General features: G+C 41.0%; 1 protein-coding gene across 1 annotated transcript; it reads left to right on the plus strand.

The window, feature by feature from the left end:
- The first annotated feature begins 8255 nt into the window (after window positions 1-8255).
- On the plus strand, window positions 8256-13612 carry LOC125371676 (BTB/POZ domain-containing protein KCTD6-like). The gene is made up of 3 exons (XM_048399965.1): window positions 8256-8295; window positions 9414-9504; window positions 11838-13612. The coding sequence occupies exons 2-3, from the start codon at window positions 9499-9501 to the stop codon at window positions 12453-12455; spliced, it is 624 nt and encodes a 207-aa protein (XP_048255922.1). The 5' UTR covers window positions 8256-8295; window positions 9414-9498; the 3' UTR covers window positions 12456-13612.
- Window positions 13613-14735: the final 1123 nt, after the last annotated feature.

A 14735-nucleotide genomic window follows, 5' to 3' on the forward strand; every position in this document is an offset into this window, starting at 1 on the left:
AACATTATTCCAGTTATATCACGGCGTGTCAGCTTAATGTGGGAGGAAAACCCGAAGTGATGCAGGTCTCAGACGTTTACCACTTCGGTGAAACCAACGAGCACGGGTATGGTGCTGACAAACCTAGAAACATAATCGGGGTGAACCGGGATTCGAACCCACAATCATAGGTTTCTGGCGGATCCAGGGGACGCAACTATGCACAGCGAATCGCGGCGCCTTAGACGACTGGGCCACCCGTGCCCCCTATCACGACACGAAAAAGCATCTTTCCTGACGTTTTGAAAGGTGTTGGTATTGATGAAAATGCAAACATTTTGCAAGCATTCCAAATCATTTGGTTATATTTATATGTATGCCTAGTTTGGGAATGTTTGGAAATGTTGGAGAAATGCACACACTTACATCAGTGTCCATACCCGCCTACAATCTTGCAGGTGTGTTATGTCACGTGGCAGGAGGTAGCGACACACACACACAAATTAATGACTTTTTCATGTGTACATATGTATTTGTGTTAATTTGGACAGTTTACAATTTCAAACCTTATTTCAAACGTTTGAAAATGAAACATTTCCCTTAAACTTCCCCGTACAGAAATATATAGGGAATTGTACAACATGTTTGATGCAGGTTTGGCATATATGAGATAAGATTGGCACCCTGATGTTTGAAATACCAAGAGAAATACAAGCCGAATCAATAACTTTTGTCACTTTATTTCCTTCCATGACCATGTACAGGCATCAATGCACCATCAAACTTTATGAAATACATTGGAAATATATGGACATATAGCTTCTAGTAATTTGATCTATGCATACGCTCGGTATCCATGCATTGTCTGTAAACAAAGACAGAGCTCGTTAGACAAGACAAAGAATGCTCAGTACACTCCCGACAAGGCAGTTGCTGTAAGCAAATATGCAAACATTTTCGGCATTAGCCTTTTGCTTGCTAAACATTTACAATGGGGACAAGTCTTTGCACAGGCTTTGAGAGACAAGTGGAAACGTGGAATAGCCGGGTATGACGACTGCCTGAATCAGGTGCGGGAAGGCCTGATGGCAAGTCGGTATCACAGTGGTGTCTTGTACATCCAGTTCTCGGATTCCTCTCAACACATGTTCACTCTGTGCAAGGTGGCTGGTATTCCTGAGGGGCATCAGGTCATCAACGTCAAATACTCCTCCTTCACAACGGATGGGACCAATCTTGTCCATTTCCTCAATGAGGATCTGAAGCGTATCGGTGTTCACCTTCAGCCGGGGGACTTCCGACCAGAACCAAAGTGTGGCTGTCGCGTGGCTTTTCGGTACATGATAAAACATGAGTAACTGATGTACCAATAATTGTCACATTGTGTGGTTTGGTGCGATTAATGTATACTTCCCAGTCGAATAACATACAATCTACGGCAACCTATCCTTGTCGTAAAAGGCGACTATGCTTGTCGTAAGAGGCGACTAACGGGATCTGGTTGTCTGGCTGGTTGACTTGGTTGAAGCATGTCATCGTTCCCAATTGCCCAGATCGATGCTAATGATATCAATCACTGGATTGTCTGGTCCAGACTCGATTATTTACAGACCGCCGTCAAATAGCTGGAATATTGCTGAGTGCGGCGTTAAACAACAAACCAACCAACCAATTTTTAGGCATAATCGTCGATTAAGCAACGTGGCACACAGGTGTTTGAGAAGGTGAAAGACGAAAAATAACAAATAATTAATTGATGTAACTTGTTTACACTTATAAACAGGCGACTATAATCATATTCTCCCGAGAAAATCGTACATGATGAATATACAGCTAGTATGCATTTCAAGCTTTGTAGTGGAGAGTATAGTTGTATATAATGTTTATACTTGTGATAGTGGTAGTGCGTCCAACCGGAGAGCGGAAAGTCCGGGGTTCGATCCCCGGCCGCGTCATACAAAAAGACGTTGACTTGTGACGGTTGAGTCATGTGAATACAACCAACTTGTGCTTGTATCATATGTATTGTGTTATAAAATACCTACATATTTTACTGTTGCTTTTAGTGTCTTTTGTCTTTGTTTGTTAACGCCGCACTCAGCAATAGTCCAGCTATATGACGGCGGTCTGTAAATAATCGAGTCTGGACCAGATACGATGACATGCATCAAACACGTCAGCCCGCCTGACCACCCGATCCCGTTAGTCGCCTATTACGGCAAGCATGGGTTGCTGAAGACCTATTGTACCCCTGCTTTTTGTGAGTAAAAACGGATTTACTCCGCATAAACAAAAGGACGAGAAGGAGGAGAGACGTAAGTGTTCCAGACTGGGGACATTATCCACAGAAGGGAGAGATCCACGTTTGTCGCAGAACTGTCAGAATCGGAAATTCGAACAGACGATATGTGGACCTCACAAGGCTAAGAGATGACCGTCTGTACTGTGAAATGTGACACCTAAGTTTGTTACTCTTAAATACATTTTCAAGATTTTTGACCCTGCTTCACCATTAGGAAACATCCTGTCATCCTTCGTTGATAGATACTTTTCAGGTGAAGGTTTTATCGTGGATAAAAACTGTACATTTCGTCCTGAGAATTTTAGCTGCTTAAAGACTTATAGTTATTACAGGGAGATCAACCACATTTCTCTTTTCATAAAACATGACAATGACAGTGACAGTGAAGTGCTTATATTCCGGATATCCTATGCTAGAATGAGCGTTTGACTGTGGAGGACATAGCACTCATTGTTAGATATGTCGTCTCCTGGCAGACTTCTCAGATGTATAACACAAGGCTGCGGCTGTGCAGTCCGTTGCCCGTTAAGGGCCGTGGCTAGCTGATGGGGTTCTTCGGGAGTGTTTCTGTCTTCTCTTACTAGTACATATAGGATTACTTTAGTACATGTCATATGTGGGTCTGTCAGCAGAGGATACTCCGAGTTCAACAAGTCTTTCTTCATTAACTCTGACATTAGCGTTTTGGTAGATGAATCGATCGTGTTCAGAATTTGTTCTAGTATTGAATCGATGTATCAAAGGAGATAATTTATTTACAATTTCCTAATTAAAAATCCTTAATTCCGTTCGGGCTCGATAATCTCTCTGGACCGTTAGCCGTTAAAGATTCTGGGTTAAGATTGGTTTTCAGCAACCCACGCCTGTCGAAAGAGGAGACTTGGATGATGGATGTCATCATATCCCAATTGCGCAGAACGATTCTCATAATGTCAATCACTGGATTCTTGTCTGGTTTTTACTCGATTATGTGTAGATCGACAAACAAACAAACAAACAAACATATTCCTTGTGTTTTGAATAAGGTAGTGGTGATGATTCTGACAAGCTTAATTGTGTATATTTTAAGTGCGCTCCATACTTAAGTAAGAGGGGAGACAACTCACTTGCACTTACACAGACTCAGATCACGGTGAAATTACACAATATCACTTTACCATTTCTGAGATATTATGTTGGTAAAGGATCATATTTATTTTTTATGTTGTATGTCTCTCTCATTCACTCCACACAAACAAAGATTATTCAGTCAGCAATTACTACATGATACACATATGACAAAGTAGACACAATTTTTGGATAACAACTTTAATACTGTAAAGGCGACGTTTCGGTACAGATCCCCATGCCCTTGTCAAGCAAGACTGAATGAAGAACATTGTACAGAATATATTTAGTAGGTGGAGCCTGTGCAAACAGTCTGTGCACTTGCAACATGACAAACATACATCGCGATGGACGTATTCCATGTTTTTCGAGGATACATGTTCAAATCAAACAAGCAGAGCGTGAGTGAGTGTGTTAGTTAGGTTTAACGCCGCTTTGAACAAGATTCCAGTTATACCACAGCGTGTCAGCATGAAGTGGGATGAAAGCCCGAAGTGATACAGGTCTCAGACGTTTACCGTTTTGGTGAAACCCACGGCACGGGTGCTGACACACCTAGAAACAAAATCGGGGCGAACCGGGATTGGAACACATAATAATAGGTCTGCACAGCGACTTCCGTCGCCTTACATGACCAATCAAGAAGAGACATGATTGACGATCATGTGAGTGTTTCTAGAAGACGTGTCCTGCAATAGTGTCCACATGTCATGTCATAACTCATGTTAATAAAATAATGATGGTTATATTGAAAAAAACTAACCACGCAATTTAATGTTTTAGGTGCAGGTAACCATGGATATCACAAAGAATTGGGCTGCACAACAACCACGTCTTTGCCATCCCTTTACCGAGAAGAGGTCAAACAAATTGCGAGGGAGAGAGTGGAGCGAGGAGGCCATGCCATCATTTCACATCTACACCCTCTACCGAGCCAAAAAGAAGATGTTTCCACAGTGACCCACCACTAGACACTACTTAGAACTACAGACAAGCTCTGCAAGACAGAGGGTGGTGATGGTTTTCTGCTAATAGACGACGGTGACAACATTTGTCATCTCTGCGATGCTTAGGTAATTTATAGCGATGGAACAGCAGGGGTGCCAATTATAATGTTCCTTCAACTGGTCATCATTCACACATTTGTGGACAAGAGATGTTCCGTCACGTATATTCCCTCCTTCCCGATAAGAAGCATACTACGTATACGTATGACAGGATGTTCCATTTATTTCCAGATGCTGCTACTTTGAGAGGATAACAGCTTTCGCTCCAAACCTTCCAGGAATGAATTCAATTAAACCTGATGTGCGGTTATTCATCTGGTAGTAAACTATTCATTAATATTGCAAATGGATAAACATGTGACGTACCTATTAATTAAGTATTGATGTTTTTATTTGCAGAAGGACTTTGAAGACGATGGCCAAAATGTTGCCATGACCATATTCCCGTGTGAGTGGACATGTTGCTTCTCCCACTTCACACACGATATATGGAGAAGAGCTGAGGCCAGACGAGCCCCGCATAACGTATGTAGCAAAACAATATTTGTTCTTTTATACATTTGTTTATGTGTTGGTTGCGGCGTTAAACACAACTCACTCACTCACTATATAATGGCGGTCTGTAAATAATCAAGGCTGGACCAGACAATCCAGTGCTTGACATCATTCGCATCAATCCACGCAAATTGGGATCGATGACATGCATCAACCAAGTCAGCGAGCCTGACCACCCGATCCCGTTAGTCGCCTCGACAAGTATAGTCACCTTTTACGGCAAGCATGGGTTGCTGAAGACCCATTCTAACCCGGATTTTCACGGGTCTTATGTGTAGATGTATGTTAAACCAGTTCTATAATTTATAATAATATTTATTAAGATTTTAGTTTTAGTTTTAGTTTACTTTTAAGTACACCCAACAAGCAATAGTGAAACTACAATTAATTATATAAGCAAATAAGTTTTGAAATGGTCCCTGACAGTAATTCTCTTTTGCCTTTGGTCACATACTCTGATGTTAATAAGGTACTTGCCTGGTGTTTCAACAGGCAACAATTCTCTGCATTCTGTCTTTTTGTTCCCAAGCTGAATGCATCTCACCCCCGTTGCCCCTCCCCAAATGACATCCTGTCACACCCAAACTGAAGATCTTCCTGTAGTGTTAGCGCCTGGAGGAGAAAAGAAATTATAACATGATAGCAACTAGAGCTGTACTTGTAGGCACGTTTCCTGCTAACAAAATGCTAATAGTTTAAATTCTTCTGTATATTTAAGTTTTACTAAATCAATAAACCTATTGCGCAGTCCTCTGCAATTCTACTGAATTTGCTTGAGCTTCTCATGGGTCTCAAATGGATATCTTGAGCGGGAGGAAGGCACATTCCCACAGCCTGGGAGTGAAGGACTAACCTCCATCTCAAGAGGTTCAAAAGAATTATGAACCTTTACAAAGGTTGTGATAGAAGGCATCACCAAACGCTGGAGTGCAAAGGCTCGATGATAAATGGGCTTCAACATGTTTCAATTTTATGTGTTGTGTTTGATGTTTTAATTGAGTTAGAAGATTCTCTGTTTCGAAAGCAGATGTCAATATCTCTTGGTTATTTTGAAATATTTGGTATTTTTATCAAGGGTAATTTGGTCACCTTGTACCCAAGAGATGGCAGTTTGATTTAGAGGCCGTTGACACTTTGGCAGCTGGAGCCTCTGCAAGAATTCAGTGTCGACACCTGTCATTACTACTTCCGTTACTTAATGATCACTTTATACATTATGATGTTACTTCTATGATTACTGATTGATAACGTTGGATAAAATTATATCTACGAGGGGCGTTCAATAAGTTTTGCAACTTGGGCATTTGTAGTTACACAAACAATGTCAACTTTTGGCAGGTGTGACACTAGTCATAACATCAGACACAACAATAAGTTAGGTGTGATGGCTTCATTCACCTAAGGGTGGTCACAATCATGGATTCTCTCAAACATGAACAATGCGCTGCAATAAAGTTCCTTACCAAGGAGGGATGCAAAGCAAAAGAAATCCATGATCGCATGTGTAAAGTGGTGGGTAAGGATGCTCCTGACAATTCTACCGTTTGCAACTGGTCTCTACAGTTTAAAAGGGGTAGGGAGTCCATAGATGATGACCCAAGGTCAGGCAGACCTTCAGATGCCACCCTACCGAACCCCATTGCTGCTATAGAAAGAAGATTTTTTTCTGACCGACGAGTAAAAGTATCTGAACTTTCTAGGGAATTCCAAATATCAGTTGGAACTGTTGTAACCATTATTCGTGAGCATCTTGGTATGTCCAAGATATCTGCAAGATGGGTACCTAGAAACCTCAGAGCTCAAGATCGCCATCAGAGAACTGAAAGTTGTTGAGACCTCCTGGATCTCTATACTGCTAATGGAAACAGATTTCTTTCTCGTCCAGTGACAGGTGATGAAACATGGATCTACCACTGGGACCAAGAAACTCAATTGGAATCCATGCAATGTAGGCACCCCAATTCTCCGCCTCAGAGGAAGTTTCGCACTCAACCATCGACTGGCAAGGTAATGGCCACCATATTTTGGGATGCAAGAGGCATATTACTGATTGATTACATGCCACCAAAACCTACAATTAATGGACAGTATTATGCTAATGTAATGAAAGAATTGCGAAAATCTATTCGCCAGAAGCGCTGTGGGATGTTAACACATGGTATTCTACTTTTGCATGACAACGCTCTGGTTCACAAGTCGAGAATTGCACAGGCCGCCATATGTCAATGTGGATTCGAACAGTTAAATCACCCACCCTACAGCCCAGACACAGTCCCCAGTGACTATTTCCTGCTCCGGCAAAGGAAATCTGCCCTACGTGGAAGACGCTTCCAGGATGACGAATACATAAAGGCTGTCACAGAGGCGTGGTTAGAGGGCCAATTTGCGGATTTCTATAAAAGTGGTATGAAAAGCTTGAAGGACAAATGGAATATGTGTATTGAGGTGAATGGAGATTATATTGAAAAATAAAGATAAAGATATTCTGCAACTTGGTCTTATATTAAAGTTGCAAAACGTATTGAACGCCCCTCGTTATATGTTTTCTTCCTGCGAACAGCACGTGTGTTGTTACAATTTTATTAAATGGACTATATTGCTGCCTGGGCTGATCTCGACTACTCCTCGAGATTTGGGTCACGGCTGTTTGCTCAACATAAAATTAATATTTATTGATTGTTTTCAGGAAATTGTAAATGAATCGCTAATACAGTTTGTTGTTAATGTATCAAAACACCTCCATCAAGTTTACTGACGAAACCTATATCATATCATCTTAACACACTGGTGAGGAGATATTCATCCAGTATTTTTTAAGCTAACTCATTGCTGAGTATTTTTTATACTGGCTAGTATTGTGCACAACCACCAGTAGCTTAAATAAATCTTGCTTGGGTATTATGCAGGAAGCCAAGGTACTGTAAGTCCGCACGATCCCAAGCGAGGTGGCCCAGCTTTAGTTACTGGTGACCTATAGCCCGTGTTTGAAAACTCTAAACATGATATTGTTATTCTCAAATATGTTTCATAAATTGATTTTAAATATTACTTTGAATAAATGACTCAAATGTGAATAACTTAACTTGGTCTCATCGCTATATGACTTAAATAATGCCGATGGGCCGTTAAATTTTAACTCACTCACTCTTATCTTTCAACTGGATAATATATTAAAGTTTTAGATTGGGCAGGTTCACAGACAAAAAAATTGCGCCGAAGTCAAGGTTTAAGTTTGCATAGTGCATATTTCCTTCTGCTTATCTTATCATGAACAAGATCACAATGCAATATTACCGGGACACAATTCCACGCGTTTCTGCATTCGTAGTTACACAGCGACTTGAGGTAGGTTGCCTTCTATAATCTCTCTACCAGTCGACATTAGGGTAGGACGGTACTCTCATTCGTTACTAGTTCTGGAATTGTATGTTGTCACTTTATTATCACCCTAATGGTGACGTCACGCTATTGTTGTTGCAGTTGATTTTGAACCAGGAATTCACTGGCCATTCCTGCAAAATTTTAAAAAGTAAAACTGACTCAACGATTTTTGGTCATTTTCATTATCATTGAGAGAAATTACCAATCTCAATACGGTTGAAGTCAGAGAAATCACATGAATTTTCGAGTCTGGTTGATTCTACTTCCGGAATCATAAGATTCACTATTACAGAAAAAGCAGAGATGCTTTAAAATCTCTTTATTTAACATATCTTTCTCGAAACCAATGTAGAGGGCAGAGGAGGCGGGACAATTTGCAATGATTAATGAATCGCTATACACGGGGATAGAAGGTATGAGTTTAATATGGACTAGACTGGGTAAACTTGCAACGAATTAATCTGGCTTCAGCTTTAACCTCTGTGTGTGCTTGCGTGCGCGCGTGCGTCCGCTAATACGCACATATTCACGGGTTCGTATTTCAACGTTGTTACTGCATGTGTATCATTACGGTGGGTGCCGGAAATCCAACATTCCATGCTTTTGTGTATATAATATCATTAGGTATTGTGAACTGTATAACCAGCCTGGCGAGACAGTGCAAACTACACACACTCAAAAGACCTGCCTTAAAATGATCCGTTACTCAGGGCATAGCCCAGATTCCAGCTGTGTATCATTTATTTTTTCCCAGCACCATACAGGTGCGCCAAGGTCTTAAACGTCTAGCACGTGTATTACTGTTGAGAATTGAGATAAACACCGCTTGTACAGTAGTTCATTCAGGGCGATTCTGGGTTTTGTTAAAAACACGATCATATGTTTCTAAAGGACGCAACTGTGCATATCACCTTGCTTTAGACGACTGGGCTACTTGTAACCCCATCTGTCAGTAATCCCACTTATAACCCCAACTAAACTGTTGAATTGTTGTTTAAAGTGGTCTTTAACAAACCATTCACTCAAATTGACAGGAACCAACTCACATTCTTAAATTTACCCCGCTTTTCTTTTGTTTCTAGATAGAAACCTACAAGCAATACTCGACACCCTGAACACGTGATAATTACTTACAACTGTGGACTTCACAAAGTATATTTTAACATTATGGAGGTGAGTGTACGATGTAAATGTTTTGCCTATTGAAACTCTGTGGTTCAAGACAAAGTGTCAACATTTACTTTACTGCATATCGAGTGTGAGGATGAGTAGGCAACTAAGTTTACAGCGGCAAAGTGTCCAAACCGTGTGTATCAGCTGTTTCCCCAGTGCGATGAGTCTACCGAAACATGTTCCTACCCAAATGCTATCTGTACGGCAGGACATACTTCCCCTTTTCGCGAACACCTGGTGTCATCACTTTTAGTGATCCATTCAAATTGTCACCGCTGTTTTGTCTTTTACGCCTCAAACTATTGTTCTGCGGATAATAATAATCGATACTTTTATGCCCTGGCGTTGGCGGTATATTATAATTCACCGCATCAAAAACATTGGTGCCTAGATTGTGTAAAATCTGAACAAATCACAATTCACGTCAGAGGAATTGTAATCTAATAAGAACCTTAACTAACTTTGCATAAGAGTGTTCATGGAGAAAGGCAAACTGGAGTTCTCTATTTAATTAATGAAGTAGGGGTAGAGTGAGTGAGTGAGTGAGTGAGTATGTAACGTCCCATCGGCAGTATTTCAGCCAAACCGTGAAGAAAAGTAATGCATTAATAATACAAATATTTAGATTAAATAAAAACCTTTCAAACGATGGACAGTACAATAACTTAAATATCACAGATGCGATGTAAAACTGGTGGGTAGAATTGGTCTTCACAACCAATGCTTGCCGTTATCGGCGACTAACGGGATCGGGTGCTATACACAGGTGCAGGACGCACATATCTGAAAGCGAAAAACAAGATAATCAATAATTAAAGTGACGGCTTACCTAATCTATCACGCCAAACAGCCAGTGCAAACGCTGTCTTTATAGGACCAACATCGAACTACCAACTCGTGTTTCGTAGTATGTCTTCTAGTGTAATTACTCCTTTCGTTAGGTGAAGAATTTCCTGTTCACTTTGGCACAATGGTACCTTAGTGTCTCGCGGGATCGTCGCATACATCTGCCTCAAGCGCGGAAACATGCCTTTGTTACAATGTGTGGTGATTCAGATACATGTATTATTAATAAGCACACAGCTGGGTATCGGTCTTGCAATATCGGATATCAAAATCAGTTCAGTCTGTCACAAACTAACTATAAGCTGTTGTGTTAGGCCAGAGAGCCTAGCTGTCCTCCATACTTCAAAGAAATGTAAGCGAGAGTAGATGTTCTACGTTAAAGCGGTCTTGAATATCTTGTTTTTCCTCAATACATTACGATTGAGACCTGTGAAGATCCGGGGTAGAATGGGTCTTCAGCAGCCCATGTTTGTCCTAAGAGGCGACGAACAGGATCGGGTAGTCAGGCTCGCTAACTTGGTTGATGCATGTCATTGTATCCAAATTGCGTGGATTGATGCTCATGATGTCAAACACTGGATTGTCTGGTCTGCTGAGTAAGGCGTTAAACAACAAACAAACAAAATGAGGTAGGTGGCATATCCACCGTCATATGTAGCTTGATTCCATGATGTATATACATTGAATTTTGTCTGAATCAGTTCGATGTTTGTCGTAATTGGGAAACATGCATCATTGCCTCATATGATATTCTTATCTTTGGCACATTACATGTGTTGGTTGGTGAGTTATCAAATTACTGAATCAAACTGAATGTCCTTCTTCATGTTCCAATACATCAGTTGCTGTAAAGAAGCCAAATGACTATTTCCATATTTGGAAAGTATTTATCATGTTATACGCGGTGTGTCAAATCAATATTTATTCTGAAACCGCTCTTAGACCAATTAATCATTGTCATGTCCGTTTTATGTACCTTAAAAAGTCTTATCTCAGAGTGTATGTACATACTAGCCTGCTGGGATTCCTGGAAAGAATAGGTCCTTAGCAACAAGGAAATGAACAGAGCTATTTACGCATTAAATGTGTACGTGGTCTCGCGTAGGTTTTTTTTCACCCCGAAATGATATCTGTACATTCTCGGAAATGTAAATCTTTGAAAAGAAATACATTTCTGATTGTGTTATCATTCAGGCGATGTATATAGTGCATTTTAATTTGACCAATTGGTCTAATTTAAGAGATAAACATACCATCCTTTTCATGGAGCTAGTTTACCTGTAAATATCCGCCAAGTTGATTCTGGAACATGATCGAGAAATAAGTTAGTTCAGAATGTAAATATTAGCTTCGATGCGACCATTAAATCAGTGTTTCAGTCAGAGGCGGTTATTGTGATTTGACACCTTTGATAGACCAATGAGAATCGAGTATTTTCTAAATGTAAGGTAGAATCACATGTGCATTAACAATGTGTTGTATTTCAGGATTCTCAAGTTGTGGACTTAAACGTTGGTGGTCGACATCTGACAACCTCCCTGTCCACCCTCACCAAGTACCCGGACTCCATGTTGGCCACCATGTTTAGTGGAAGGCACCCGGTAGCCAAGGACAAAGATGGCCGCTACTTCATAGATGTAGATGGGGATGTGTTTGTTCATATCCTCAACTTTCTGAGATTCGGGAAAATGCCTCCACCCGAAAGAGCATCACAGGTTAATGAATATGCGGAGTACTTTGGATTAGAGGAACTGAAGGCACCTGTCCTCGAAGACTTTGAACAAGTGCTTTACGGAATATGTAAAAAGAAGCTACCTGACTACCAAAGTCTTTGGGATTGTGTGAAAAGTAAATTGAACGATATCAACACAAGTTACTTTTACATTCGCACAAGAAGTTTTGATTGTCAACACTTAGGGATTACAGAAACAGTTTTCCCATGCAATTATGACACCATTGGTTTAGAATTCGACCCAAACCCATCTATCTTTTTCAATCTTCTTGCAGTCGACCTGAAAAGACGTAATATCTTCACCGACTCTTGTCTGAGGGTATGCCCGGTATGTGGTCGTAAAGCAGCAATGGGATTCAGAATTGGACGATGATCCAAATTGTCACACATTGAGTCGACAGATAATTTTGATGAAAGGAATGTGAATCCACCGTGGCATGGGTGGAGAGCTCTGTTGCCTGCTGCTGTGATTTTGAAGCGCTGGGTCATTGGTTAATGTTCGTCTGTATGTATGTATGCCTAGTTTGGGAATGTTTGGAAATGTTGGAGAAATGCACACACTTACATCAGTGTCCACACCCGCATACAATCTTGCAGGTGTGTTATGTCATGTGGCAGGAGGTAGCGACACACAAACAAATTAATAACTTTTCATGTGTACACATGTATTTGTGTTAATTTGGACAGTTTACAATTTCAAACCTTATTTCAAACGTTAGAAATGAAAACGAAACATTTCCCTTAGACTTCCCCGTACAGAAATATATAGGGAATTGTACAACATGTTTGATGCAGGTTTGGCATATGAGATAAGATTGGCACCCTGATGTTTGAAATACCAAGAGAAATACAAGCCGAATCAATAACTTTTGTCACTTTATTTCCTTCCATGACCATGTACAGGCATCAATGCACCATCAAACTTTAAGAATACATTGGAAATATATGGACATATAGCTTCTAGTAATTTGATCTCTGCATACGCTCGGTATCCATGCATAGTCTGTAAACAAAGACTGAACTCGTTAGGCAGGACAAAGAATGCTCAGTACACTCCCGACAAGGCAGTTGCTGTAAACAAATATGCAAACATTTTCGGCATTAGCCTTTTGCTTGCTAAACATTTACAATGGGGACCAGTCTTTGCGCAGGCTTTGAGAGACAAGTGGAAACGTGGAATAGCTGGGTATGACGACTGCCTAAATCAGGTGCGGGAAGGCCTGATGGCAAGTCGGTATCACAGTGGTGTCTTGTACATCCAGTTCTCGGATTCTTCTCAACACATGTTCACTCTGTGCAAGGTGGCTGGTATTCCTGAGGTCATCAACTTCCAATACTGCTACTCCACAACGGATGGGAGCAATCTTGTCCATTTCCTCAATGAGGATCTGAAGCGTATCGGTGTCCACCTTCAGCCGGGGGACTTCCGACCAGAACCAAAGTGCGGTTGTCGCGTGGCGTTGCGGTACATGATAAAACATGAGTAACTGATGTACCCATATTGTCACATTGTGTGGTTTGGTGCGATTAATGTATTAATGTGCGATTAATGTAATGTATCAACCAATGCTTGCCGTAAAAGGCGGCTATGCTTGTCGTGAGAGGCGACTAACGGGATCGGGTTCAGGGATGGCTGACTTGGTTGAAGCATGTCATCGTTCCCAATTGCGTAGATCGATGCTGATGAAATCAATCACTGGATTGTCTGTTCCAGACTCGATTATTTACAGACCGCCGTCAAATAGCTGGAATATTGCTGAGTGCGACGTTAAACAACAAACCAACCAACCAACCAACTTTTAGGCATAATCGTTGATTAAGCAACGTGGCACACAGGTGTTTGAGAAGGTGAGAGACGAAAAATAACAACTAATTAATTGATGTAACTTGTTTACACTAATAAACCCGCGACGATAATCATATTCACCTGACAAAAGCGTACATGATGAATATACAGCTAGTTTGCATTTCAAGCTTTGTAGTGGAGAGTATAGTTGTATATAATGTTTATACTTGTGATTTCGTATACACTTGTCTAGTGGTAGTGCGTCCAACCGGAGAGCGGAAGGTCCGGGGTTCGATCCCCGGCCGCGTCATGCAAAAAGACGTTGACTTGTGACGGTTGAGTCATGTGAATACATCTAAATTGAACTTGTATCATATGGATTATGTCATAAAATACCTACATATTTTACTTTTGCTTTAAGTGTCTTTTGTCTTTGTTTGTTAACGCCGCACTAAGCAATATTCCAGCTATATGACGGCGGTCTGTAAATAATTGAGTCTGGACCAGATACGATGACATTCATCAACCACGTCAGCCAGCCTGACCACCCGATCCCGTTCGTCGCCTATTACGGCAAGCATGGGTTGCTGAAGACCTATTCTACCCCTGCTTTTGTGAGTAAAAACGGATTTACTCCGCATAGACAAAAGCACTAGAAGGAGGAGAGACGTAAGTGTTCCAGAGTCGGGACATTATCCACAGAAGGGAGAGGTCCACGTTTGTCGCAGAACTGTCAGAATCGGAAATTCGAACAGACGATATGTGGAACTCGCAAGGCTAAAAGATGACCGCCTGTACTGTGAAATGCGACATCTAAGTTTGTTTCTCTTTAATAAATTTTCAAGAATTGTGACCCTGCTTCGTCAT

Source organism: Haliotis rufescens, unplaced genomic scaffold (genome assembly GCF_023055435.1).
Source record: "Haliotis rufescens isolate VD_foot unplaced genomic scaffold, xgHalRufe1.0.p SCAF_2, whole genome shotgun sequence".
Taxonomy (NCBI): domain Eukaryota; kingdom Metazoa; phylum Mollusca; class Gastropoda; order Lepetellida; family Haliotidae; genus Haliotis; species Haliotis rufescens.